Genomic DNA, 27,775 nt, shown 5'->3' with positions numbered 1-27,775 from the left:
GCATTTAGATTGTTTGATGCCAACATTCTCAATAAGATACTTTTCAGCTCTGTCAAACAAAACCTGACTGTCATTTAGCACAGTGGCAGTCAATTTACATTTCCATTAACACAGACCCTAGACAATTATCAGAGGAAATAAAAAAAGAAAATGGCTCTACCCAAAGCAACCTTCTGCCTGTTGTCCTGTTGTCCTGATGGAGAGTTCAGAGGTTGATGATGGGATGAAGGAGGTCAGTCTGGGAAAGAGCAGCAATGGGATGTCATCACCTTCCCTCAACTGGAAGGTTTGTCGAGATGACAGAAAAGGGTCCAGGGGGAAGATTATGCAGAGACCTTGGGCAGAAGGTCCAAGAGCTGGCAAACAGGCAAACCATCATCTAGATCAGCATCAAAGATGGTCAAGGAGAAAGGGGCAAAGTGTGGATGGAAAAGGCAGAGGGCATGATGTGAGAGGGATGGACTAAACATATGAAGATGCGGAGGAGGATGTGTGTGCTCTAAATCATAATTCAGTGTTATGAGGAGTGGAAGACCTAACACCCATTTTCTAACTGGAAAGATTGTCTAGAAATGGACCATGTAGATTTCACCAGATATATTCCTACTCATTTCGAGACAACATTGAAGCATTTGTATAGGAAAGCCTTCTGTTCCTTTATAATGGCAGTCAGTAGTATTGTTCTATGATTGCAGATAGGCCAGTGGTGATGCAATTGAGGTTTATAGCTAGCAGCTTAATAAATGTACAATTCAATTCAAAGAAGTGCCTGGTGAATTGGGATTATACAATTTGAATCTGAGCCTTAGTACTCATTATCTGTCTAATGAATCTTGTCTCCGGTGATTGGTTGCAGTTTTTCAAGACGTACCGCAGTCCTATCATCTGCTATTTTAGTCTTTTACCTTGAGATATTAGGAATCATCTTGTGGGAACTACTGGGCTTAAAGCATAAAAGTTATTATAAAAGTGTTATTTTTTGGTGGAACATACTTCTCATTCTAATGAATTTCTGATGTGCTCACTTGTAATTAATGTGGCAAAATATTTTATGCTTAAGTAAGAGTGCAAAAAGGATAGCACCAGGAACAATTGGAGGTATATAAATGTTCTCTATAAATACGGAAAGCATCCTAAAGGCTTTTCTATGCAGCAAAGCAATGAAAAGATCTCACATACACTGGTCTCCTTGCGTGAAAATGGTGCCTGCCTCCAATGAAGGGCTTTGAATAGGGGATGACTAGTTACTGTTTCTTCCTCCCTAGCCTTTAGTGCTTGTATAATTCAAGCCCATATTTCCCAGAGTAACATACAGCATGCTAGGCTATTTCTTAGACTAATTTCCAGAGGCCAGACAGCTGCATAAATTGCATTTATGTTCTATGGACTCTTATTAATCTGACTTCTCCTTCTGGTTAGTTTAATGCTGCAGATTAGCCCAATGAATCTTCACAATTCCAAATTTCTACATCATCTCAGGGATGGCTAATTATGTTCGAAGGGTAACTCCCAAGGCCTTGACTCTTCAGTAACTCACAGCCTACCAATGAAGAAAGCTACGGATGGATTTATTTATGTCCCATCTTGGTCTATCACTCTGCCTGCTTTTATTTTCTGAACTTGCTAATCTTCTTTCTGCCTTCCTTTTCAGACGTGCACACAAAAAACTCTTGGCCCGGCAATGATTTTGCTCATGGGACAGATCCACCCAGGAGCTTGGCTCAGCCTCTGTTTCATTCAATCAGCCCTTTTTTTTCCTGGGAAAATCATAGCTTTGTTTTATTAATCCTTGTCCAGATTTGATTCCCACTCATCAGAAATGTTCATCCACACACACAATTTTGCTGTTTGAGGCAAACCGAGAGGTGCTGGCCCCAGGCATGGTGATCCTCAGCACATCTTTGGGACAGCTGAGAATTCTGTTTTATGTGGATCAGCAATGAGTAAGACAAAAAGAAAAGCATAATTTGCTCCTGCCACCGAATCACCAAACTAATCAGAAAAGAATGTTCAGAGAGAGACGGAAGAAAGAGATCTTGGGAACTGCTGAGAGGTTGGGAGACCAGGTCACTTATATTGCTTGTTAACTAAGCACCATGTTCTGTCTCTTTTCTAAATCCCTACTCTCCAGCCAAGCAAAACAAAACCACCTTCACTCAGGTTACACTAATGGTTATTTTATTTAAAGGATGAGAACACTGTCACTGTCGGTCATTTGTACTCATAACAACCATTGACATTTTCTAAATAATATGTTAACATTCATGTGTAACAAAAATCCTTGTTTCTGACATGTGCAAAATACAAAGGCTTTTTCATTTGCAGAAACCTCCCCCCCTCCCCCCCAGTATAACAAATTTGGCCTTTTACAAAAGAAGGCTGCAAGGACAATTTCTTCAGAGATTTCTGTCACAGGAAACGTACACATGTGCACGTGCTCCCCCCTCCCCCCCTCATGCTTTCAGTCCATTGAAGGCATATTTCTCAATGGAGTCACTATAGACACAAGATCTCATAGAAGGACAGAGAAGTCACTGTCTGAAGTCTGTGGATTGCCTTTGCCTCTGTGCTTGTGCTACTTAGGCGGGATGGGTTGACCACCGGAAATGAGCGCCAGCTACCATGATGAAAGAGATCTAAGAGCCAGCAACCCATATTTGCAGAGCATTGAACAGTCAAAGGAGGTCTTTATCCTCAGATGAAGTGTGATGGATGAGTCTTGCAGCACCTATTGCTGGAGGGGAATTTGTGGTAAACCAACTCTTTTTAAAAATACTGAATTCTGAAGAGGGGCTTTTTTGGCCGGGGGTGGAGTTGGGATGAGGTAAATTATTGACTGTTTTGGCTTTAACAGATTATGCATTAAACACCTGCATCCAGTAACACCCAGTAGCTGTTATCCCCTGCCCAAAGAGCTCTACCAAGACATTGATTCTTTTTTCCACAAACGTTACTCAAGGTGGCCAGCTGAATATACAGTAAAAGAGCTACAAACCTCTGCAATTCTACATTCTGAGCATGGGAAAGAAGCCAATATGAGATAAATTTGGCCTTGTGTTTACTAAGCCAGCATTATTTTAGCAGCAGGCAAGCCTTTGTCTGTATTGAGGGTACCCTCTCATTAACAGTAACTCTACCTCTAGTTCCCCTATCACAAATTGCCTTTCATATGCCCCACAAACTTAAAACTGACTTTCCAAGGAGCAAAGATAAAAAAAAGGGATGTTCACAAATACTGGTCCCTTCCAATATCATTTCTGGTTCACCAGTTTTGGTACGCCCAACTTAATGAGATTTTAATTTAAAAAATGGGACTCTGGCATATGAAAAACAAAACATTGCTTGTTAAGCTGTTTGGCAACCATGAGATCTTCAGGGAAATTTCTAGATCCTAAGTAGATCCCATAAATATTTCTAGGAAACAAAATGGTAGGTCATGCAAACCTAGTGCTTTGGGAATGTGCTCATTATTCACCAGACCAACAAAAGGATAAAATTAGGCAGAGATACTGTATGAGGTGAAGAGCATTCTGAATCCTGATATTCAGGATCTGACAATGGCAACTAATGGTTCTCCATCTGCCTTCTAGTCCAGGAGTCCAGCAAAGCTGGCTGGGGAATTCTGGGAGTTGAAGTCCACCAGGCTTAAAGTTGCCAAGATTGGAGACACCCGTTCTAGTCAATACATTTTGGACTCATCCTGTTCTCTTGGGATTAGGTAAGCTTTCTCCTGCCAATCAAATTCTGCAATCATTAACATAGGTTAGAAGTAGTTTGTAACAACATAGTTTACGTCAAAATAACCCATGTATTAAAAAACAACAACCCAAAACACTTTAGTGTGTATGTTGTTTATGTGTAGGATGTTGTGCAGCAAAGTTGTCGGAAACAGTGTGACCATCCCATTATTTCTACACTTATCTGAGGGAGTTACCACGCCATCGAGGGTCTAAAAACTCATGCAAAATTGTGGTTGAAGTCTTGCATAGCAGTTGAGAGTGTTATGATTTAACAGAACACAAGAAAAGACATTACTCTTTCCTTCCATTTGTTCCTTTTCAATCTCCTTTCCAGCTCTCTGTCTCTTTTGAACTCTTGCCTGAATGTTTGTAATGTCTAATTTTCTCTAAGATCTTTTAAAGTTTGATGGGGAAATTAACCATATGGAAACTATATGCCACTAAAACAACAGGACTTAAAAATGATTTGCTTTGGCTGGATCTTGAGAATTATTTGAGCTCTGAGCCGGGAGGGTTTGGAAGTGCTCCATGCATGGAATGTGCTACACAAAGGGAGACTTTTAGGCTGGAACCTGGAAGACTGGTTCCATTTTCTTCAATTGGAGAAAGGCAGGGAAAAGGAGAAAGGGAAGAGTGGCAGGAGGAGGGAGAGACAGAGAGAGAGAGAGAGAGAGAGAGAGAGGGAGGGAGGGAAGGAGGGAGAGAGAGATGCAATTGCTACAGTACATTTCTCACAGCAATCGTGGGCTGGATGGTATTTTTCTTAATTCCAAAAGGTAGGGACTAAATATATGAATGACAGCTGAAAATGTTGGCATGGACTCTACTTAGGACCTCTCATTTTAGGAAGGCAAGGATACAATGCCAAAACTTTAGACTGTCCCATCTGCAACTCTGGGTACACAAAGATGTATTGTACAATTACACTACCGAAAAGGAATCTAAGAAAAATAGTTAAGATATTGCTGAACATATTTGCTTTACTCTGCTTGTTCTCTTGAGGGGTTTTTTTTAAGCACAGAGACCTATAGAGTATTTCAGCATATTAGTATTATGTTCTTGCATCTGAGTTTTTCTTTTTGTAAAATAATTACATGCACATTTCTCACTTCAAGTATCAACTGGCTACCCCCCTAGTATATAGTCAACAGATCAGCCTCTAATTCCACGAGCCTTTGTCCAAAGATGGATGTCATCAGAAATCAGTCTGCATTAGGTAAATAGTTACTTGCTGTTTCAATTAATTTGGGGTCTGACATCATTAAAATATGTAAAGCCAAATATACCTTACATTTTGGATGGATACTGGTCTGCATTGCTTGTATTCATAAAGTATTGTATGACAAAAAGGACATATTTTAAGCAGGAGAAAACCATTCCTTTCAACTTAATGAGAATATTTTGGGAGATGTTTCTGACATCTAAATGAGACATAGCAGATCCGTGACTAAAAATATTCTTCCATCTCTTAAAAAATGTTAGCAATGTCACCAGCCAACTTGTAGATTTATTTCCTGGCTCCCTATTTATTGCACCTTTAGGTTTCTGGTTATAAGAAGCTTCTGTTGCCTGAAATGTTGTGGCTTGAGCTGGGTTACAAAACTAAATAGTGTTTAGAATGATACATTTCTACAATAACAAATCATATGTTGTCTTTTGCTCTGATGGTAAAACAGAGAGTAAGAAAAATTGTAATGCTCTGTGCTTGTGGGAGACTGCAGTGTTCTTTTTATTGCCAAGTAGAAGCCAATTAAAGTGAATTGTCCTGGAAAAGCTTCCCATTCTCCAGAAATGACCATCCATCTAGATGGAAAACCATCCTTTCATGAGACCTTCCATATATTATTGTAAGAGAGAGGATCTTGTGGTATTTAGCAGTATTCCAGAAGATTTCCCCACTCATTTGGTTAAGCATTAGCATCTCCACAGTGTTGGATCTTCCAGAATTGGACACTAGCTCCTAGAACTGATAAAAAATTTTCCTAGGGAAATAAAATTTGAGTTTATGAAGACATTCTTTTAGCAAAGAATGGGCTGAATCCAGATACACCAGGTATCTTCTGCTAAATCTTACAATGTAGCTTTGCAGAAGAAATGGGAAACAGGTACTTATTGGACAGAAGAAATCCTATTAGACAAATTGAGATAGGACACAGCTGATCCTAAAATGGGTTGGTAACTATTGGTCAGGTGTAACTAGCTGCTTTTCCTGGAATTGCACTCCTACCCCTCCAGAAATGGTTCCTCACTTAAAGGAGAAGCTTTAAAATAGTCTCTGCCTGATCTATGGAAACCATTTTGAAGTCTTATTGTAACTTGGAAGAATGATATTGAAAAAGGAGTAGCAATGTTTGGTAGCCAATCTCTTTCTTTGAAATTCTTGCCTTGAATTGCAAGTAGAATTTTTAAAAACAGTCTCCTTTAGCAAACAACAGAAATCCCTTTTAAAACCTGATTGCATCCTGAAAGTTGGAATCCCTGAAATGGATCATGATTACTGGGGAGATGGATTATTCTCCAGCAATATCCTATGCCTGTTCTTCCCTGTGGCTATTAGCAGTCCCAACTGACAATGTTAAAGTTTTGTTGGGAAGAAAAAGCTCCTAATTAATCAGAGCAACAAGATGTGCTTGGATTTCGATAGAAACATAAAGTCCCTTTGGGAGGCACGCTTCTGACAATCCCTTAAAGAAGCTGCATCTTCTCCTTAACTTGCATGGTAGCCAGGAGATTCGACAAAAATGCATGTTTTGAGTTCAGAAGATGCCGAGAAGGTGAGACAAGATGCTTTGGAGCAGCTAGGGTTGTGTTGTCAATGCCTCCTCACTGAAAGGTCTGCAAGATGACACATGTAATTGTGTGACAAAAGTCCCATCTCTTTATATAAATGCATTATATTGACTCATATACAAAAGTATGGAGCTCTGATTGTGTAGTTACATTTGCCATCTTAGCCTTTTGGACCCCTCTTAGATTAATGCATATTTTCCTATTCTTTCCCCCTTCTAGTATTTTCGCACAAGTGCAAGGTCTGCCTTTTTTTTTTTTCAGATCAACTGAATGTTGACCCATTGACTGCAACAGGAATTGCATGAATATCAGGCTTGGGTGACAAGCTGGTTGGTCAATCCCTGAAACATTCCACTCTTCTTTCTTAGGAGTTAACTTAAAAATCTGGCATCTTGCCCTGGTTGTCTCATATTGCCCCATTAGGTTGATTAGAACCCAGGGCTTCTCTTCTGCATAGAAAGGAGGTATTTTTCTCAGGCTTGAAGCAAGTCAAGATGCATCCAGAACCCTGCATCTTCATTATGAAACCTGATTCACGTAACTCATGAGTGTACTATCCAAGGGAAAAGTTTGCTTGTCTGTATTTATCAGGAACAATGAGCCAATGGTCATGCAGATGTTGAACTACAATTAGAAAGCAGGTCTAATAGTGTGAGATGTTAAAAGCTATAATTTAACAATATCTGCAAAGCCTCAGGAGGATCACTAATTATCTACACTGGTACTTCGGAGTCAAGATGTACCAGACATAACAATTACCTCTACAACAATAATTTCCTAATAGGTGTCTTTTAAAGACATTCTAAAAACTGCTCCCTATTTGTAAAGAAGTCGTCCTTTACTTAGAAGGAATATCAGAAAATGTCTTTCTTTCCTTAGAAAATTATATTGTACAAAACCTCCTTTCTCTTTGAAATCCCAATAAAATAAAAGCACCAATCAAAATTGAATATTAAAAGAGGAGCCAAAAAGTATTTTGGAACAAATGAAAGAGCACAGAACTGTATCAGTTCAATACCCGGTGGTTTCCTAGAAGTATTTTTAATGTGGGGAAAGGGAGGGGCTTTGACCTGAGCTAGTGATGAGCTGCTCATTATACACAGAAGAAGGGAATGGGAAGCCCTGGAAGATGATACTCAATCTAAAAGTAGATTCTGGTTGGTACCCATTCAGATTATCCAAACAGCCACTTTTATATACTTTCCTCCCTTCTTTAGAGCAGCAGGAATATACAATGAGCTCAAGTGGTTTTACCTCAGGGCAGAGCAGTTTGTCGACCTTTCCCTCTGTATTGTGAGCCAGTTTCAGTGCAGCTGTTTGTGTATTCCTGTCGCCCTTTCCCTCACCCCCTTGACTTCTCCCACTAGTGGGAAGTCGAACCACAATCGCTCTCCTAAATGTAAGTGAGGCAGAACTGGGGATTTCAGTACTCCCTAATCAGCTCCTCTGATATTTTTTTCTTTCCTGGCAAATCTATTGATCTTCTTTGAGAAAGATTTCCCAGTGTCAACAGCTGTCAAAGGGAGGCAGTGGGAATATTGATCTCTTAAGTCTTCTGGAAAATGGGAGATCAAAACCTCAATCTTGTGGCAAAACAACCAGGATTTTTGAAAGCTATGGCCTTGGGCTTTTGCTCCTTCCCACCCACTAAGCATTTGTAAGTGATGGGGGAGAGCGCTTTCCATACAGGTTCAAGCCAAGCCAAGGAAAGGGAATCATAGGAGCTGTGACTCAAAGACCTAGGACTGGCTTTCCAAGCAATCAAGCCTTAGGTGAGGCAACTGCTTGCCTTTATGGGACTTGTCCAAAGAAAGCCGTGCTTGAAGTCCCAGATCCTTCTCCCAGGAGGGTCTTTTGACCTCTTCATGCTGCTCTGAGTTTCTGCAATTGACAGCTGGATTAAATAGGCTGAATCATCTAGGCTGGGCCCTTCAACCTCCAGCTCCTTGAATCAACCATTTTCCTGTTCCTCTGCTGCCTCCATGTTCTCTGCACATAGGGAGGGGGCTGCTTCTCTTCCCAGTATTACATGGACAAGGACTAGTAACAAAATACAGGCCAAAATGAAGTACAAACAGCCAGTTATTATTAAAGAGATGGAAGGCTGCCTTCCACTGGCAGAAGTCCCAGCTCCAACCCCCAATGCCAGATTTTCTCCAACATCTGAAAATTCCCACACCTTGTTTGGCTATGTAATAAATTTGGCTGACTGCTCGTTTTCAGGTGATGTCCCCCCCCACATCAAAAAGGGCATTTGATGCCCAGTGTAGGAGATGTTGCCTTGCCAGGGATGAGCAAGAGCTTCCCTGTTGCCCATAGCCCTCCTTGTCTCCCGGTTCTTCTCACACAGCTTGTTCTAGAACTTCCTACTGAAAGCAAGATCTCCCTCCACAACCCATCTGTCCTGTTAGCTCCAACACTTTTACAGGTTTGGGGTTTGGATGTGGAAACAGCCATTCTCTGGAAGACCTGTTCCCAAGTCCAGTCTCCACAACCCACAAAAATAGGTTATCTACGCAAAGTATCTTGAATCTTTTACAAAAGGCATTCCTGCAGTGGATCTTCTGGGCCAACTGGAGCTAAGCAGATTGCCTTTCTCTGACTGCATCAACCCCTCGTCGCTCTTGGTAGTCAGCTTGGGGAGCTTTGGACTGAGAATGGGAGGAAACACCACTTCCAAACCAAATCAACAAAAGCCAAATTGGGGCTGTGGTAGCAGGCTGGGAATGTCATCATGAAGACATGGAATAGAGTATTATTGAGGTATATGTGGAAATAAATTATATTTTGGGCTTCCGGTTCTTTCTACGTGAGCAATATTTTCTACATATGCCCATTATTTGGAGGACAGACAACAAGCATTCCCCGGCTGTCCTCTTAAATCCAGTCCCTCTTTCTCTTCCCTCGGCCAGTAATAAGAACACTGCAGCTCAGAGAAATAAATTACAGCGATACAACACGTTTCTTTTCTTTTCCAAACATAATTCCTCCATCATTTACATGAAATATATTGGCTGGATTTTTAATGTGTGTCCTCTCCATCTCTGATCTGTTCCATGTAGAAGGCACGACTCCAACATACGGCTGTATGTACTGTTTGAAAGCGCCGCCAGACCCCTTGTTTCCAGGTGGTCAATCACAGAGCCTTTGGGAATCATAATCATGGCTCGCTCCCATTATGGCACTTTCCCTTTGTTGCTGCTTTATATGGTTTTGTGCTCCAGCGTTTCCTCCAGGAGGTCCCTCAAGTCCACAACCCAAGCCTTCAAAAGCTCTCCACGAAGCTGCCGGGGAAGAGGCCTGACCTGCCATTCCGCTGTAACGTCCCTTTGTACCAACCATCTTCCCTTTTCTTGTGGACGAACACAATGTCACCCTCCTTCAGTTCAATCTCAGCTTCACTCTGCGGGGGATACGGGACCACGACACGATATCTTCCAGGAAAGAAAAGGGGAAAAATGCTTATTGCAAATACTGTAGAACCCTTTACAAAGCAACATGCTTCTGACCGATTTATTCTGTGCCTTGAAGTCAACATCAGCCATTAGCAGCCCCAGAAACACACCTGCTCAGGATTAGCCATCATCAATGCCACTTTGCCATTGCAGGAAATGCACAGAAGAATCAGTACCCCAGGCCAGATTATGTGTATGTGTTCAAAGCTTGCCATGCAGACATAAGTGCTTATTTGTGCCCTATGACTATCATTAAGCGTTGTACCTTATGATTCTTGATGAATGTATCTTGTCCTTTTATGTGAGCATATGCACCAAAGACAAATTCCTTGTGTGACCAATCACACTTGGCCAATAAAGAATCCTATTCTATTCTATTCTATTCTATTCTATTCTATTCTATTCTATTCTACTCTACTCTACTCTACTCTACTCTACTCTACTCTACTCTACTCTACTCTACTCTATTCCTATTCCTATTCCTATTCTAATGTGGCATATATTTATTTTATTTATTTATTTTGTCACAACAATATATGTAACTATCATACAGAAAGGTTATATAGTATATAAAGGTATAGAAGAAAAGAAAAACAATAGGACAGGAATGGTAGGCACGTTTGTGCGCTTATGCACCTTCCTTATGGTCCTCTTAGGAATGGGGTGAGGTCAATAGTAGAAAGTTTTTGGTTAAAGCTTTTAGGATTATGAGAAGAGACCACAGAGTCAGGTGTTGGTTGCATATATGTATTTATTTATACTCTGATTTAAAATTAATTGGCAAGCCCCTCCCCCCCAAATCTGATTGTCACCTCTCTTATATATGCATACAGACAGATGTAATAAAGTTTGGCACAGGAGGTTTTGTTTGACTGAGATAACATTTCCTATTAAATTGCCTATGGCAGAGCTGCTCCTCTTACATGTAGGGTGCATTGCCAATTTCAAACACGTGTAAATAAGTGTTTGCATTATTTTAAACAAGTGTCGGCTAATTGCATTATTACATTACAGTAATTTTAGCTAGAACAATGCCAATTAATCTTGCAACTCCATATGGATAAACAAAATGAGAGAAAGTTAGTTCAGTGGACCGTATCATTTTGGCAAAAGGATGTGTAAACTTCTCTTTCCCAGAATTCTTCAGATTGATATGCATTGCACTGATACAAGAATCTTGACACTGATTCAGATTCCCCAAATGCTTTTTAAAAAATGGAAAATCAGTCTTAATAACAAAATTTCCATTGAAGGGTTAGACTTATTTCCAACGAAGAACTGATGAAACTGCAAAGTGATATATACGCATACATACTTAGTTGAAAATTACAGACCAATCTCCCTATGCTGCATCGCCTGCAAAGTAATGGAATCCATCATTAACCAATCCATTACCTTCCACTTAGAAATACACAACCTACTCTCAAATAAACAATCTGGCTTCAGAAAAAAATTATCATGCAACTTACAACTTCTCCACTGTAAAAACCTATGGACTACAAATCTTGATATAGGCAAAAAAATTGATATAATCTACATAGACTTCTGCAAAGCTTTTGACTCAGTAGTACATGATAAACTTCTCCTAAAATTAAAATCCTATGGCATTTCAGGACCCTACACAATTGGATTTCTGCTTTTCTGTCTAACAGACAACAAGTGGTTAAAATTGGTAATGCTCTATCAAATCCTGTTCCTGTCAAGAGTGGCGTTCCTCAAGGTAGCGTTCTTGGACCGATTCTCTTTATAATATACATAAATGACCTTTGTGACCATATCTCTAGTAACTGTGTTCTCTTTGCTGATATGTCAAACTGTTTAACACCGCCGAAAATACATCTACCATTCAAAAAGACCTTGACCATCTAACCACTTGGTCTAAAATTTGGCAACTACAAATCTCAACCAGCAAATGCTCAGTCATACATATTGGTAAAAAGAACCCAATATGTAACACTGAGCATTTGCTGGTTGAGATTTGTAGTTGCCAAATTTTAGACTAAAAAGAACCCCGATGTCCTTATCATCATGGGAGATTGGAATGCTAAACTAGGAAGCCAAAAGATAACCGGAATAACAGGCAAGTATGGCCTTGGAGTACAAAATAAAGCAGGGCACAGGCTGATAGAATTCTGTCAAGACAATACGATGGTCATAGCAAACACTCTTTTCCAACAACCTAAGAGACGACTCTACACATGGACATCACCAGATGGTCAACACAGAAATCAGATTGACTATGTGCTCTGCAGCCAAAGATGGAGAAGCTCTATACAGTCAGTAAAAACAAGACCAGGAGCTGACTGTGGCTCAGATCATGAGCTTCTTCTTGCAAAATTTAGGCTTAAACTAAAGAAAGTAGGGAAAAGCACCAGGCCACTCAGGTATGAACTAAATCATATCCCTGATGAATATACAGTAGAGGTGACAAATAGATTTAAAGAATTAGATCTGATAGACAGAGTGCCTGATGAACTATGGACGGAGGTTCGCAACATTGTACAAGAGGTAGCAACTAAAACCATTCCAAAGAAAAAGAAATGCAAGAAAGCAAAATGGCTGTCTGAGGAAGCTCTGCAAATAGCTGAGGAAAGAAGGGAAGCGAAAGGCAAGAGAGAAAGAGAAAGATACACCCAGTTGAATGCAGAATTCCAGAGAATAGCTAGAAGAGATAAGAATGCATTCTTAAATGAACAGCGCAAAGAAATAGAAGAAAAAAATAGAATAGGGAGGACCAGAGATCTATTCAAGAAAATTGGAGATATGAAGGGAACATTTCATGCAAAGGTGGGCATGATAAAGGACCACAATGGCAGGGACCTAATAGAGGCAGGAGAGATTAAGAAGAGGCAGCAAAATTACACAGAAGAACTATACAAGAATGAGCTTAACATCCCTGATAACCATGATGGGGTGGTCACTAACCTTGAGCCAGACATCCTAGAATGTGAAATCAAATGGGCCTTAGGAAATCTGAGCAACAACAAAGCTAGTGGAGGAGACAGTATTCCAGCTGAGCTATTCAAAATCTTAAAAGACGACGCAGTAAAAGTACTACACCCAATTTGCCAACAAATTTGGAAAACTCAACAATGGCAACAGGATTGGAAAAGGTCAGTTTACATTCCAATTCCAAAGAAAGGCAATGCCAAAGAATGTTCAAACTATCTGTTCTGTTTCCCTTCCCCCAATACTCCCAACAAAGAGTCCGTCAGAGGCCTTCCTTTTTTTTCCCTTTTATTTACATAGATACATGTCCTGGCCACGTCTACCCACGGGCCTGCCAAGTTTCTGGAGATAACGAGGAAATTATAGATAAGGCCAGAATTACTCACGAATATATTCTTCCCTCCATGAAACAGTTAGCTCGCGCCAAATTCATTGCTTTGTCCAAGACAAAAAACCAGGAAGTCCCGCCTCCTATTTATAGTCTCTGCAGATGTCACTGCATGACAATTATGACTTGGCTTTGTCCCAACTCTTCCGCTGCTGCGCACGTCGATCAAGTCTTCGTAATCTTGCGTCACTCCAAAACTGTTCTTGGGGCGTTGCCAAATCAGAAGAAGGCCCGGGAGAATCAGGCCTTGCCGGCCCCTCCTCCTCCCTTTGAGTGGGTGCCAGGGAGGGAGAGGGCTCAAGAGAAGCAGGGCTTGCCAGGTCTTCTCCCTCATTTTCTGAATCATCCGAGTCCAGGAGTCTGGGTCCAGGAACCTGGGTCACAACACTATCCCTCACCGCAGGGCCCTTCCCCCGGGGCTGACGATCGGGATGCGGTCGGGCTGGGTTCTGCTCATGGAAGGCCTGCACCAGGTCAGGGGCATGAACGTCGGAGGCATCTACCCAGGAGAAATCAGTCCCGTATCCCTTCCACGCGATCAAATATTGGAAACGACCCTTTAGCCAGCGAGAGTCTCGTACGCTGTGGACTTCGTATTCCTCCGACCCGTCCTCAGCGACAGTGACGGGTGCTGTTGGGCACCGAAGGGGACTCGGTGTGGCCTCAGGAACCAGAAGGGACCGTGAAAACGGGTGGATCCGCATGGATCGTGGCAGGGTCAGTCGGTAGGCTACCGGGTTGATGACTGCCTCGACAGGGAACGGGCCGATGAATCGGTGGTCCAACTTCTTTACCGGGCGGTCGGACGGGAGGTGTTTGGTGGAGAGCCACACCGGTCTCCAACTGCCAGCGGGGCGTTGCCCGTCGGGAGCGGTCGGCGGACCGTTTGTAGTCCTCCTTGCCCGATTCAGCTGCTGACGTACCAACTGTTGGACCGCATGCAATTCCGTCAGGAAGGTCTGCGTTGGGAACAGGAGAGTCCGGTGGTGCCAGAGGAAGAGCCGCGGATGGTACCCCACATTGGCAAAGAACGGGTCATCTGAGTAGAGGTGTGCTGAGAGTTGTTAAAAGCAAACTCCGCCAGGGACAGGTAGTCGGCCCAGTTGTCCTGTTGCTGGTTGATGAAGCAACGGAGATACTGTTCCAGTATACCGATGACCTTCTCTGTACCCCGTCGGTCTCCGGATGGTGCGATGACGACAGACATACCTGCACCTCCAACGCGCCATCAGGCTCTTCCAGAAGCGGGCTGTGAACTGAACTCCGGTCCGAAACCACCCTGTCCGGTAGACCATGGAGGCGGAAGATGTGCTGCAGAAAGAGACGGGCCGTTTTTGCGGCTGTGGGCAGTCCGCGGCATGGGATGAAGTGTGCCATCTTGGTGAGCATGTCCACCACCACCAGCACCGTGGTGAACCCAGAGGACGGCGGCAGGTCTGTCAGGAAGTCCATAGAGATCGCCCCCCAGGGTCTGTCGGGTGTCGGCAAGGGCTGGAGGAGCTCGGGAGGTGCCCCCGTGGCGGTCTTGGCTTGCCGGCACGGTACACAGGATGTCACGTAGGCATGTATATCATGCCGCACTCGGGGCCACCAAAAGGTCCGTGTCACCAGGTGGAGGGTCTCGAAGAACCCAAAATGTCCTGCTGCAGGGTTGTCGTGGCACTGGGTCATGACGAGGGCTCGGAGTGGTCCTGTGGGCACATATAATTCCCCCGAAACTTGAGTAAGTCCTCCTCCAAGGTCCAAGGAGACGCGGGACCCACCTCCGCTCTCCTTTGCTGCGACCAGGCGTCCTGGCGCTGCGTCTCTCGCACCTGGGCCCGCAAGTCCACTGGCTCCGTGCTGCGGCCAAGGCTTCTGCCGGCAGCACTGTCCGTGGAGGAAGGGGTCCTTGGCGCAGAGGTACTCTGGCTTGCGGGACAGGGCATCCGCCTCCGGTTGTGACCGCTGGGAATGTAGGTCACGGAAGTTGAACCGGCAAAAACAACGACCACCGGATCTGCCGCTGGTTCAACTTCCGAGCTGTGGTGAGGTGCTCGAGATTCCGATGGTCCGCTCGACCTCCACCTGATGTCGGGCCCTCCAGATGGTGTCGCCAAGCCTCGAATGCAGCCTTGATAGCCAGCAACTCTTTTCCCAGATAGTGTAGTTGCGCTCGGAAGGGTTGAGTTTCCGGGAGTAGTAAGCGCAGGGAAAAAGTGTGCCGCCATTCGTCGGAGCCTGTAGCAGCACCGCTCCCAGAGCCACATTGGACGCGTCCGTTTCCACCACAAAAGGCCGGAGCGGGTCGGGATGCCTCAGGACGGGTTCCGTGACGAAGGCTTTCTTGAGGGCTGTGAATGCTTCTTGCTGCGGGGGACCCCACCGGAATGCAACCTTCTTCCTGAGGAGCTGGGTAAGTGGAGCTGTCAGTGTGGCGAAGCCCAGGATGAAGGTCCGGTAGTAGTTGGCGAAGCCCAGCAGGCGCTGAACATCCTTCACCCGACGAGGGGCTTCCCAGCTACACAAAGCTTCTACTTTGCATGGGTCCATGGTTATGCCTCGGGCGAGATGATATGCCCGAGGAATTCTATGGAAGTCCGGAAGAAGACGCATTTCTCCAGCCGCATTGAGTTGTTGCTCCGCAAGCGTTGCAGAACCAGACTGACGTGTCGAAGGTGGCTTTCCTGGACCGGGAGTAAATCAGGATGTCGTCGAGGTAGATAACCACGAACCGATCCAACATGTCTCGGAACACGTCGTTCATGAAGTGCTGAAAACGGCGGAGCATTGGTCAACCCAAATGGCATGACAGTGTATTCGTAGTGTCCGTGATCGGGTGCCGAATGCCGTCTTCCATTCGTCTCCTTCTCGTATCCGCACCAGGTTGTAGGCCCCGGAGATCGAGCTTGGTGAAGATCGTGGCCTCCGCAACCTTTCCAGTAGCTCCGGATGAGCGGCAGGGGTAGCGATTCCGCACCGTAATGGCGTTTAGCCGGCGGTAATCACAGCATAGGCGCAAGTCCCTGTCTTCTTCTTACAAAGAGGACCGGGGCCGAGAGAGGGGACTTTGAAGGCCGGATGAACCCTCGGGCCAGGTTTTTGTCCAGGAAGTCCCTGAGGGCGGCCAACTCGGGCTCCGACATGGAATACAGGCATCCCACAGGCAGTGGTGCGTTGGGCAGAAGGTGCACGGGCAATCGTAGGGCCGGCGCGGGTAGTCGGTCCGCCTCCTTCTCGCTGAACACGCCGGGCGAAGTCCGTCAGCTCAGGAGGCAAGGTGATGGCAGCGGTGGGGACGTTCTGGCCGGCACAGGTGTGGCGGATGTGATCGACGCACTGCAGACTCGGGAAAGAGATGGCGTTCCGCGACCAGGCCACCTGAGGATCGTGGGTCCGGAGCCAGGCCAACCCAAGGACCAAGGGAAAATGAAGGTCCGCCGTGACATAAAACTGGATCGCCTCCTCATGGTCCCCAATAGCCAGGCGCAAAGGCTGGGTGGCGAATTTAATGGGGCCGGACACCAGTTCTCGTCCATCAATTGTCTCTACCCGCATCGGAGGGTCCACCGGAACCACGGGGACCGCAAACTGGGTCACAAAGGCCTGGTCCATAAAGTTTGTTGTGGCCCCTGAGTCCACCAGCGCATGCGCCTGGAGCCCGTCCGACTGGTTCCCCAACCATATCCGTGTGTCCAGAATCAGATGCCGAGGGGGCCCAGAGTCTACTTCCGCAACGTCCAGTGGGGGCTTAGTACGTGCCCGACCTAGGGTTTCCCCGAGGTCGGGCCTGCTCCGTTTCCCGATTGGTCACGCTGTGATTCGGGGACCGGCGTGCGTGCCCCACTTCGCTTTCTGGGGCAAGAAGCGGCGAAGTGGCCGGGCTCCCCACAGTACAGGCACAATCCCCCTTGGCGCCTCCGGTTCCGCTCCTGGGCTGTTAGGCGAGGTCTGGCCGCTCCCAACTCCATGGGCTCTTCCGCAGCGGTTACAAAACGTGGGGCGACCCTGGGTGCTGGTGGTGCAGGAAGTGGGGGTGCAGATGTCGACGGAGGGTCCCGGGGGGTGCGACGGGACGGTCGCCGTTGCAGACGGGCATCGAGGCGGAGACAAAGGGGCACCAAGTTGTCGAGGGTCCGTGGCGCCCACGCGGGCCAGCTCGCCTTGCAATTCCTCTGAGAGTCCCTCCTGAACGCTGGCCCACCAGCGCTGCATCATTCCAGTCAGAGTCCTGGCACAAAAGACGAAATTCGCGATGTACTCCTGCAGGGGGCGTTTCCCTTGACGGAGTTCCTTAAGGCGCCTGGTTGCCGTCAGCATTCGAACGGGGTCCTCATACATGGTGCGCAGGTGCTGCCAAAACCGCTGTTGGTCCGCCAGCAGGGGGCTGTCCTGGAGCAAGAGGGCGTGGCCCATCGAGCAGCCGAGCCGGAAAGAAGGTTAATCACGAAGGCCACCTTAGCCCGGTCGCCTGGGAAATCCTCTGGCCTCATAGCCATGTAGAGCTGGCACTGTCCCAAGAAGGTCGGGAACATCTCAGGCTGCCCAGAAAACTTATCCGCACGGTTATCGGGCACTTGCGGCGAGGAGGAGGTGGGAGGATGGGGGCTGCAGGCACATTCCTGGCAGCAAGTTGGCCTGCCAAGTGAGCCACTTGCTGCTGTACCTGTTGATTAGCCGCGTGTAGCTGCTCTAACTGCTGCTGTACCTGCTGCTGATCCATCTTTGGTGGAAGATGTTTTAGTCAGGTCTTGGACAAAATGTTCTGTTTCCTTCCCCAATCCTCCCAGCAAAGAGTCCGTCAGAGGCCTTCCTTTTTTTCCCCTTTTATTTACATAGATACATGTCCTGGCCACGTCTACCCACGGGCCTGCCAAGTTTCTGGAGATAACGAGGAAATTATAGATAAGGCCAGAATTACTCACGAATATATTCTTCCCTCCATGAAACAGTTAGCTCGCGCCAAATTCATTGCTTTGTCCAAGACAAAAAACCAGGAAGTCCCGCCTCCTATTTATAGTCTCTGCAGATGTCACTGCATGACAATTATGACTTGGCTTTGTCCCAACTCTTCCGCTGCTGCGCACGTCGATCAAGTCTTCGTAATCTTGCGTCACTCCAAAACTGTTCTTGGGGCGTTGGCAAATCAGAAGAAGGCCGGGAGAATCAGGTTGCCGGCCCTCCTCCTCCCTTTGAGTGGGTGCCAGGGAGGGAGAGGGCTCAAGAGAAACAGGGCTTGCCAGGTTTTCTCCCTCATTTTCTGAATCATCCGAGTCCAGGAGTCTGGGTCCAGGAACCTGGGTCACAACACTATCGCACCATTGCACTCATTTCACATGCTAGTAAGGTTATGCTTAAAATCCTACAAGCTAGGCTCCAGCAATATGTGGATCGAAACCTACCAGAAGTACAGGCAGGATTTCGTAGAGGCAGAGGAACTAGAGATCAAATTGCCAACATATGCTGGATCATGGAGAAAGCTAAGGAGTTCCAGAAAAACATCTACTTCTGCTTCATTGACTATGCTAAAGCTTTTGATTGTGTGGATCACAACAAATTGTGGCAAGTTCTTAAGAGATGGGAGTACCAGACCATCTTATTTGTCTCTTGAGAAACCTGTATGCGGGTCAAGAAGCCACAGTGAGAACTGGACACAGAACCACTGATTGGTTCAAAATTGGGAAAGGAGTCCGGCAAGGCTGTATACTATCAACCTGCCTATTTAACTTATATGCAGAACACATCATGAGAAAGGCAGGGCTAGATGAATCAAAAATTGGAATTAAGATTGCCGGAAGAAATATCAACAACCTCAGATATGCAGATGATACCACTCTAATGGCAGAAAGTGAAGAGGAACTAAAGAGTCTCTTGATGCAGGTGAAGGAGGAGAGTGCAAAAGTTTACTTGAAACTCAACATTAAGAAAACTAAAATCATGGCATCCGTCCCTTTCAATTCCTGGCAGATAGATGGTGAAGAAATGGAAGTAGTGACAGATTTTATTTTCCTGGGCTCCAAGATTACCACAGATGGGGACTGCAGCCAAGAAATTAAAAGACGCTTGCTCCTGGGGAGGAAAGCTATGGCAAATCTAGACAGCGTACTAAAAAGCAGAGACATCACTCTGCCAACCAAAGTGCGTATAGTCAAAGCTATGGTTTTCCCAGTTGCAATGTATGGCTGTGAAGGTTGGACCATAAGAAAGGCTGAGCGCCAAAGAATTGAGGCCTTTGAACTCTGGTGCTGGAGAAGACTCTTGCGAGTCCCTTGGACTGCAAGGCGAACAAACAAGTCAGTTCTAGAGGAGATCAACCCTGACTGTTCTTTAGAAGGCCAGATCCTGAAGATGAAATTGAAATACTTTGGCCACCTAATGAGAAAGAAGGACTCACTGGAGAAGAGCCTAATGCTGGGAAAGATTGAGGGCAAAAGAAGAAAGGGACGACAGAGAACGAGGTGGCTGGATGGAGTCACTGAAGCAGTAGGCATGAGTTTAAATGGACTCCAGAGGATGGTAGAGGACAGGAAGGCCTGGAGGAATGTTTTCCACGGGGTCGCAATGGGTCGGACACGACTTCGCAACTAACAACAACAAAAAGAACCCAATCACTAAGTACATGCTTGATGGACACTACCTTAGAGATGACCCCCACCCTGTCAAAGACCTTGGAGTTCTCATATCTAATGATCTAAGTGCCAAAGCCCACTGCAACTACATAGCAAAAAAGGCTCTAAGAGTTGTTAACCTAATCCTGCGTAGTTTCTTTTCCACACTGCTGATCAGAGCATATAAAACATTTGCTAGGCCAATTCTTGATTACAGCTCGCCTGTCTGGAATCCATACCATATTTCTGACATCAATACAGTTAAGCGTGTCCAGAGGTATTTTACGAGAAGAGTTCTCCACTCCTCCGCAACCAACAAAATACCTTATTCCACCAGACTTGAAATCCTGGGTTTAGAAAACTTGGGACTCTGTCGCCTTTGACAGGACCTGGTTTTAGCTCATAGAATCATCCGTTGTAATGTCCTTCCTTCCAACGACTACTTCAGGTTCAACTACAATAATACAAGGTCAGGCTTACGTCAAGTGCCTGATCTTCGGACCTTTCGTCGTGAGCTAAAAACATATTTATTCATTCAAGCAGGACTGGCATAAATAGTGGATTTTAAATTGGGGTTTTAGTTATATTTTAAATTTTTAAATCTTTTAAATTACCGGCCATTTAGTAATAGTTTATTTTAATTTCTTTTAAATGTATATATTCTGTATTTTATTCCGGCTGTACACCGCCCTGAGTCCTTCGGGAGAAGGGCGGTATAAAAATTTAATAAATAAAAAAATAAATAAGAACTACCAATAGATTTAAACTTAATGTCAACAGCTCCAGTTTGGATTGCAGAAAATATGATTTCTGTAACAGAATTATCTGTGCTTGGAATGCATTACTTGACTCTGTGGTCTCTTCTCATAATCCCAAAAGCTATCCACTGTTGACCTCACCCCATCCCTAAGAGGACTCTAAGGGGCGTGCATAAGAGCACAAACGTGCCTTCTGTTCCTGTCCTTTTGTTTCTTTCCCTATATATATATATGCTTATACTTCCTTGTTTCTCCTCATATATATGTTTATATATTATATAATCTTTTTGTGTTATGCTCGTGTATATTGTTTTGACAAAATTAAATAAATAAATAAATAAAATAAATAAATACTTAGAGACACATGAGATTTGTCTTTTAAAAATATTAACTATTTATATCCCTTTGGGTTGTTTTATTGTTCAAAACATAGCACAAATAACTAGCCATTAAATCTCAGGAGAATGCTCTGCTGATTTGCCAAACCAGGCTAATGCAATGTCAGTCCTTAACCTAGAGCAGGGGTATTTCTATGGCAATCTATAACAGCTCTCACAGGGAAAAACTTCCAGAGGGCTTGTCTCGGTTCTGTTGATATGTTTATGCAAGTCTTGAAGATGACAGGTGCTGCCTGAGCAATGACTCCCACTTCATTGCACAAAGTTGCCAGAGGCTTGCAAGCATGACACACATGGCTGTTAACTAAATTAGGCAACCACTGGTTTGGTTGTTACCTTCCCTGATCTCAGTGTCCTCCTATTAACTCCCCCTAAACTTTCTAACATCTTCCCATTGACCTGTCCTGATTTTCTCTGCCGACTCCTCCAGTGGCTTCCAACTCAAGTCACATCTTCCCCATTTTTCCCACTGGCCTGCTTCCACCCCTGTCTTCCTAATACCTTCTCGCTAGGAAAAAGATCTTCTTAGCAACCTCTCAGACACCCATTCTGATTTTCCCAACATCCTTCTCCATCCCTAGTACTGTTGACAATCTTCCTGCAAACTCCCATTTTTAGTTGTGCTTTACAATACAAAATGTATGTTTTATTCCATGTAGAATGAAAAAAAGAGAGATGTATGTTAAAGAAGTAGCAATTGATTCTCATGAATCAGACCAAACAGACTAGTTAACATTCCTGGTGACGTGACATATCCTAGTGCTATTTGTTGTGTTTTGCCTCTGAACAGAGAGATGCCAGTGCTGATGCAATCTATTGCCACCCAGATTTTTTTCTTTGCCTTTCTCTCAACTTCTGTCCATTTTCTTTCTCTGTTCCATTATGTGGCCATGCCGAGAAAGATGGTATGGCAGCATTATACGTTGCAGAAGTTTGAAAGGTAACAGCAACTTCTGGTCATGAAAACCTTTAAGGGCTTCTTCTGTAATTGCTTATATTTTTTAAAAAACAACATTCTTACATAAACAATACTCAGAAATTTGACTGCACCATTATAGACATCATCTTGAAGTTTTTGACCAGACTCTGTGGACAATACCGAATTGGCTAGAAAGGGCAGCTTTTTGTCAGCCCTAGTTTTAAAAAACACATACATATAATCCTGTTTACATGACCTCAAATGAAGTCTGAATTCATAGCCTGGATTTATTAGAGGTGAATTTTAACCCAGGTTGAGGAGTATTAGGAGACTGAAATGCTGGTCATCTGGGTGACTAATCTATTTTTGATTGATCAATGTATCATATATAGGTGACAATAAACAAAGAGGCTGAAGCTTGAAAATCTCAAAAAGTATATTACTATTGTGATTTGTAATGAATAGTAGAACTAGATTTGGCACACAAGTTTGTATGAGACTGGATAACGTGTTTCCAAATCAGTCTTAGCTGTTTCTTTCCCATTTCAATATCCAATACAATGAAAATTTAAATTAAAAATTCTAATGCCAACGAAAGCTCTAGGAGTGACATTGAAAACCAAAGTTTCTAAAAGCAAAGATGCCAGTTTTGTCAACTATCAGCTGTTGACCAGCTCTCAGGCCAAGAAAGGTAAGTGGAAAAAAATATGTGAAGCTACGGGGAAGGTGGAACAAAGGTACACAGTTTGTTTGGTTTTAGTGGCTTCATGCAAATAAGAAATAAAGATTTCTATGTAGCCTTCCTGTATTGAAAGGCTGGGAAGTTTCTGCTGGGTTTAAGCTGGGGAGCCTGAATGAAGCTAGTTCTTTAGCTTTATTCAATATACAAGGAGGTAAGGAAACATCTCAAGGACAAAATCAAAGATGAAAACATGTTTCCCAACTTCTGCTGTGGGCCAATCAGGGGAGTAATTCCCTCATAGTAATGAAGGGTCTCCTTAATTTCGTCTCCCCGCATGGCCATTCACCAGGAGCTTTCGTTCCAGAGATTCACTTCTGGAGTTGAAACCAGATGGGGGAAGAATGCTTGAAGAAAGGTGTAATGAGATTAAGAGTAGCAGACAGAGAAAGATTCAGTACACTTTGCCTTTGTCCCCTTTAACTCTTTCAATTGGATTCCAGTCTTTGTTTTATATCTGGACTGGGTGGGTCTATTTTGAACGATAAAGGAAGGCAGTAATTTGGAGTTAGTCCAGTAATTAGATAGGATACTTATGAATGAAATATGAAACTTCTAAATGCAGAGTATTTGGGTGTACCTAGCAGTGACTGGTGTCATGTTGTAAATTGGCAGGGATTCTTCACTATGCATCAGACGTGCACCAGATGGGATATGAGGCCTTGGGTACACATTTTTAAAAAGGCACTTTGACTATATTTATGAGAACAAATGGATGTGGAATGAACTTCCAGATTAATATAGCTGCTCAAGTAATTCCAAGACTAAGCTCCTCACAAAAAGATGAAATTAATATTCCTCACTTATTGATTAAAAATATACCAACTGTTAAGGGATAAAGATCAGCCGCGACTCTGCGCTACATTCCACCACATCAACTCAGAATATGAACTGATTTAATTAATAAATCAGTTAGAGGAAATCCTGCTTCCTGAGTACAATTAAGATAATTTCAGTTAGAGGTTATACTTGGACTGGATTGGCAATCAAAATATGGGATTAACTTCCATTCTTAGGATCACAAGTGGGACATGATTATTTTGATCATTCTTCCCACCTCAATACTGCAATCAATGGGGTGAATAAATCTCTTCGCTTTTATTTTATTTATTTATTTATAATTAAACTTTTATACCGCCCTTCTCCCGAAGGACTCAGCTTTCCATTCTGGAAGATTTCTGATTGGTTTGCTTTGATAATAGGAAAAAAGGCCTAAACGAATTGCAAATATACCGTTGCTGTTGAAACAATCTTGTGCTGTGATATTTAAAAAAACTGGCCTCAATCGAAAGTATTTGGAGATGCAACTCCGTAAATAGGGAATTTTCATTGCATTGTATTTGCATTTAAGACCTTACCTTTCTCGATTCAACGGCTTAGCTTCTGGGTGGCTGGTTGCCATTGAAGGCGGCAGTTGCCTTATGGGAGAAGGGATAGAAAAATTCAGATCCAAAGATCCGGTCTTTCTGTGCAGAGGCTCCATCTCCATTGCGCCTTGCATTTCACTCTCGATAGGGCATGATCCTGCCCTCCCGTGGCTGGAGAGAGAGGACAGTTCAGGTCCCATTGCGCCCTGCAGCATCCCTTCCACTATTGCCATAGGATCATGTGTTGGAGACATGGAGGGAGGAGAGCGGGATTTCTTTTTCGTGGATGCTCCTGCTAGAAGTTTCAAGAGTCCGCTTTTCTTTTCTTTCTGCATGAAGATCACATAAACCATTGAAGGTCCGATTATGCAATTGAAGTAAACACCACCACCTGTTTTTCATATCCACCAACACAAAAGCTAAATAGTCTTGCAGCAGGAAAAGTATGGACCTCTGGGAGTATGTATCTGTGGTATGTGTGTGTGTGTGTGTATGTGTGTGTGTGCATGCACACACACAAGTACCTCAGTGGGCATATGCATATGCTACAAACCCAAATATTCATTCAGGTTGTTGCACTGAAGAATTTTATTAAGGCAGAAAAATAAACAAGAAAGCAAGCAGCATTTACACAATATCTTTGCAAAGATGGTTATGTCCTTATGGACTGTAAATGTGATGTTCAATACTGGAGTTGGTATTACATTTCATTGCAATAAGGACAAATGATTCATCCCAGGGAGGGAATAGGCAACTCTAAACTGCTGAAATTTGAAAAGGCAATAACGTTTGAGTCCACCCATGGGGGAAACAGAACACTGAATGTCTAAGCCCTTGGTGCAACAAGAAATTGGTTGTTCCTACAAGCATGTTGTTTCTCTGCTTATTTCTCCTTGCTTCCCCTCCTTTTGACTGATCCCAGCACTGGGGCCTTTGTGAGATCAGAACATGAAATCAATATTGTTCTTGCAATGCACAATTTTCCCTTTCACCAGATCTTTTAAGTCAGCCTTGACACTATCATCTTTAGCTGACAATGATAGTGGATCATTCTGACTAGCAATGATGGGAGTTGTAACTGAACATACAAGCAAGCCCCATGTGGTTTTTTAAGTTTCCTCTAAATATTTATTTTTTGTTCATTTCACTGTTTTTCTAGGAAGCACAAAGTGGTATATGATACTATACTCTCCCATTTTGTTCTTGCATTAGTTCAGTCTCACGAGATAAGGTGAAAGATAGTAGCTAAATAGAAGTTATCCCAGTTGTAATCACGGATGGTTCTTAACTTATAACCATTCATTTAGCAATTGATGTAACATTGCCAGCTGTTTCCAACTAGTAAAATCTTCGGGGGAAGCCAGATTCATTTAATAACTATAGCAAAAATGGCCGTAAAGTCAGGCATGATTAAATTAACAGCCACCTTGCTTTGAAACCAAAATTTTGGCTTCAGTTGTAGTCAAAAGTCAAGGATACCTGTAGATTCCTTAATCTGTCACTTTAAACATGGCTTTTTATTCTATTTCATTTCAACTTTCAATTTAACAGAGAGAGAGAGAGAGAGAACACAAATAAGCATATGCAACAATCCATCTTAAATACTACTATAGAACCCTTGCCAAAGCCTTGATGATAAGTAACAAAATGTGCACTATAGATTGTAGAAAAATCTTATCAGTGAGCAGAAAATCAACACAGAAGCTGCCTGATTGTCCAGGGACTGCTGCGAGAAAGGGAAATATAAGATTTTGCTACAATGTTATATAAAATCTGCAATATAAAAGACCAGGTGTAATTCATTCCACTTCTGGCGTGCCATAGGGGCAGAAACAATGTGCTATGGGGAGTTTGTGATACCTCCCCTGTAAGGTATGCTGAAGGAAGAGCATTAGAGTGAGCCCACAGTTTCTAAAAACAATTTGCTTACTGCTAAGAATGCACAACAGAAACCTTTTTCTGGGTTGGTATGTTTCTTTGTATAATATGTATGCACATGTGGTGGAATTTCGATGTTTTAAAGCTGAAGTTTGAGAAAAAACAATTTCCTATTTTGTAATATTACTACAAGATAAAACAATGTGCAAAGTCTCAAAATCTTATTTGAATGACACAATTACTAACCCTTCCTTTTCCCTCCAATTTTGTCATTTCTTCTATTTATTTATTTATTGTTTGCAAATTCCCCTTAAACTTGTAAGGAAAGGCAGGAGCTTCCTTCTAATCTATTGGTAAATTAATCTGGCAAGATACGGTATATAAAATATTTAATGTTAATTAAGGCAATGTGTTTCACTTATTTATAGTCTTGCAGACTAATCAAATCAAATCTTCATTATGATCACAGACAAGCATATGCAGACGTACAGTAATTCACAATTAATCAAGGATAAGTTTAATATTATTTTCCAGTGTATTTGTCTTGTTGAGCCTTATATCAAATTGGATAACAGAATAATACACCAAGCTCAGAGAGCACCAAGAACCTCATGGCTTTCTTTTTCATTTTAGTTTTCTTATTATTAAAATTTACAAGCTGCCCAACTCCCATCTCAATCACATTAAACTACCATCTGTTTCTATATATTTTATGGAACTGATGTTTCTCCTGCTTTGCTATTGCTAAATTTCATCTTGATTTTCAACAGTTGTGAGTCATGAGTCCACTTTTTCTTGCCTGGCAGTACAGATTTATTCACCAATACAAAACTTTAAAAGTGTATGTTCTTGCTTTTTAAAACTTTGGCAGGTTTACCCAGTTTGGGGTTAGGACAGTCTTAAAACATGCTAGCTGAATTTTGTTTTGCCCTAATTAGATTCAGCTTAATGGGATCCAGACCCAGATCCAGAAAAAGTAATGTCTTAATAATTTTTTGGAATGGAAACATATATTTAGGCTGATTGGAGAAGTCATCTATAAAATGTCTAATTCAGGAAAGCCATCAACTGCCTGTTATATCAAGGTGTCTTCAGGAACCGGAGTAAGATAGCTCTCCTAGACGCTGTGACTGTTTACTATGCAAAAATGTTTTCTTGATGAATAAGGAATTTTCTATGATTAGTATTGAGGTTTCTTTATATTAAAAAACACTTGTTGCAGAGGTGGAACATTCAGTCAGCCTATAAATCTGAGTAATGAACATTAATTCATTAGAAGTAGATCATAGTCTGCATTACATACATGAAGGGCTTCTGGCAAAGGATTGGCTGCACCTCACAAGAACTGGGAAGAATGAATTTGGAAAATGACTACTAGATCAGTTTATCTGAACGGCTTCAAACAAAAACTGAGGTGGGAGGGTGATCAAACTTTAGGATCTAATCCCAAGCATAAACCACAAGATAACCTGTCAAACAAGAAGATGAGAAGGAAGGAAAAACTCAAGATACAAAGCAGGAAATGTGCAGTAATTAAGGAAAGAAGCAACCTAGAACAAAGGAGAAATTTCATGACAGTGAGAACAATAAACCAGTGGAACGGGCTTGTCTTTAGAAGTTGTGGATGCTCCATCACTGGAGGCTTTTAAGAAAAAATTGGGTAGCCAATTGTCTGAAATGGTATAGGGTCTCCTGCTTGAGCAGGGAGTTGGACTAGAAGACCTCCAAGTTCCCTTTCAATTCTGTTATTCTGTTCTCTTCTTAATTACTATGTGTAAAAAGGAATAAAAACTTGTCTTGACTAGCT

General features: G+C 43.2%; 1 protein-coding gene across 2 annotated transcripts in view; it reads right to left on the bottom strand.

The window, feature by feature from the left end:
* Positions 1–2,416: 2,416 nt before the first annotated feature.
* SH3RF3 (SH3 domain containing ring finger 3) overlaps positions 2,417–27,775 on the bottom strand; it is a 267,145-nt gene continuing 241,786 nt past the window's right edge. For both annotated transcript variants that reach the window (XM_058184948.1, XM_058184949.1), the window contains 2 exons: positions 24,082–24,419; positions 2,417–9,964 (listed from right to left, as the gene is read on the bottom strand). In XM_058184948.1, the coding sequence (XP_058040931.1) occupies positions 9,796–9,964; positions 24,082–24,419 (507 nt within the window). In that variant the 3' untranslated portion in view covers positions 2,417–9,795. The remainder of the gene's footprint in view (positions 9,965–24,081; positions 24,420–27,775) is intronic.

The sequence above is a fragment of the Ahaetulla prasina genome, chromosome 5 (assembly GCF_028640845.1).
Source record: "Ahaetulla prasina isolate Xishuangbanna chromosome 5, ASM2864084v1, whole genome shotgun sequence".
Classification (NCBI taxonomy): Eukaryota; Metazoa; Chordata; class Lepidosauria; order Squamata; family Colubridae; genus Ahaetulla; species Ahaetulla prasina.
Note: the sequence above shows the minus strand (reverse complement) of the source record. Positions and strands in the feature narration are given on the sequence as shown.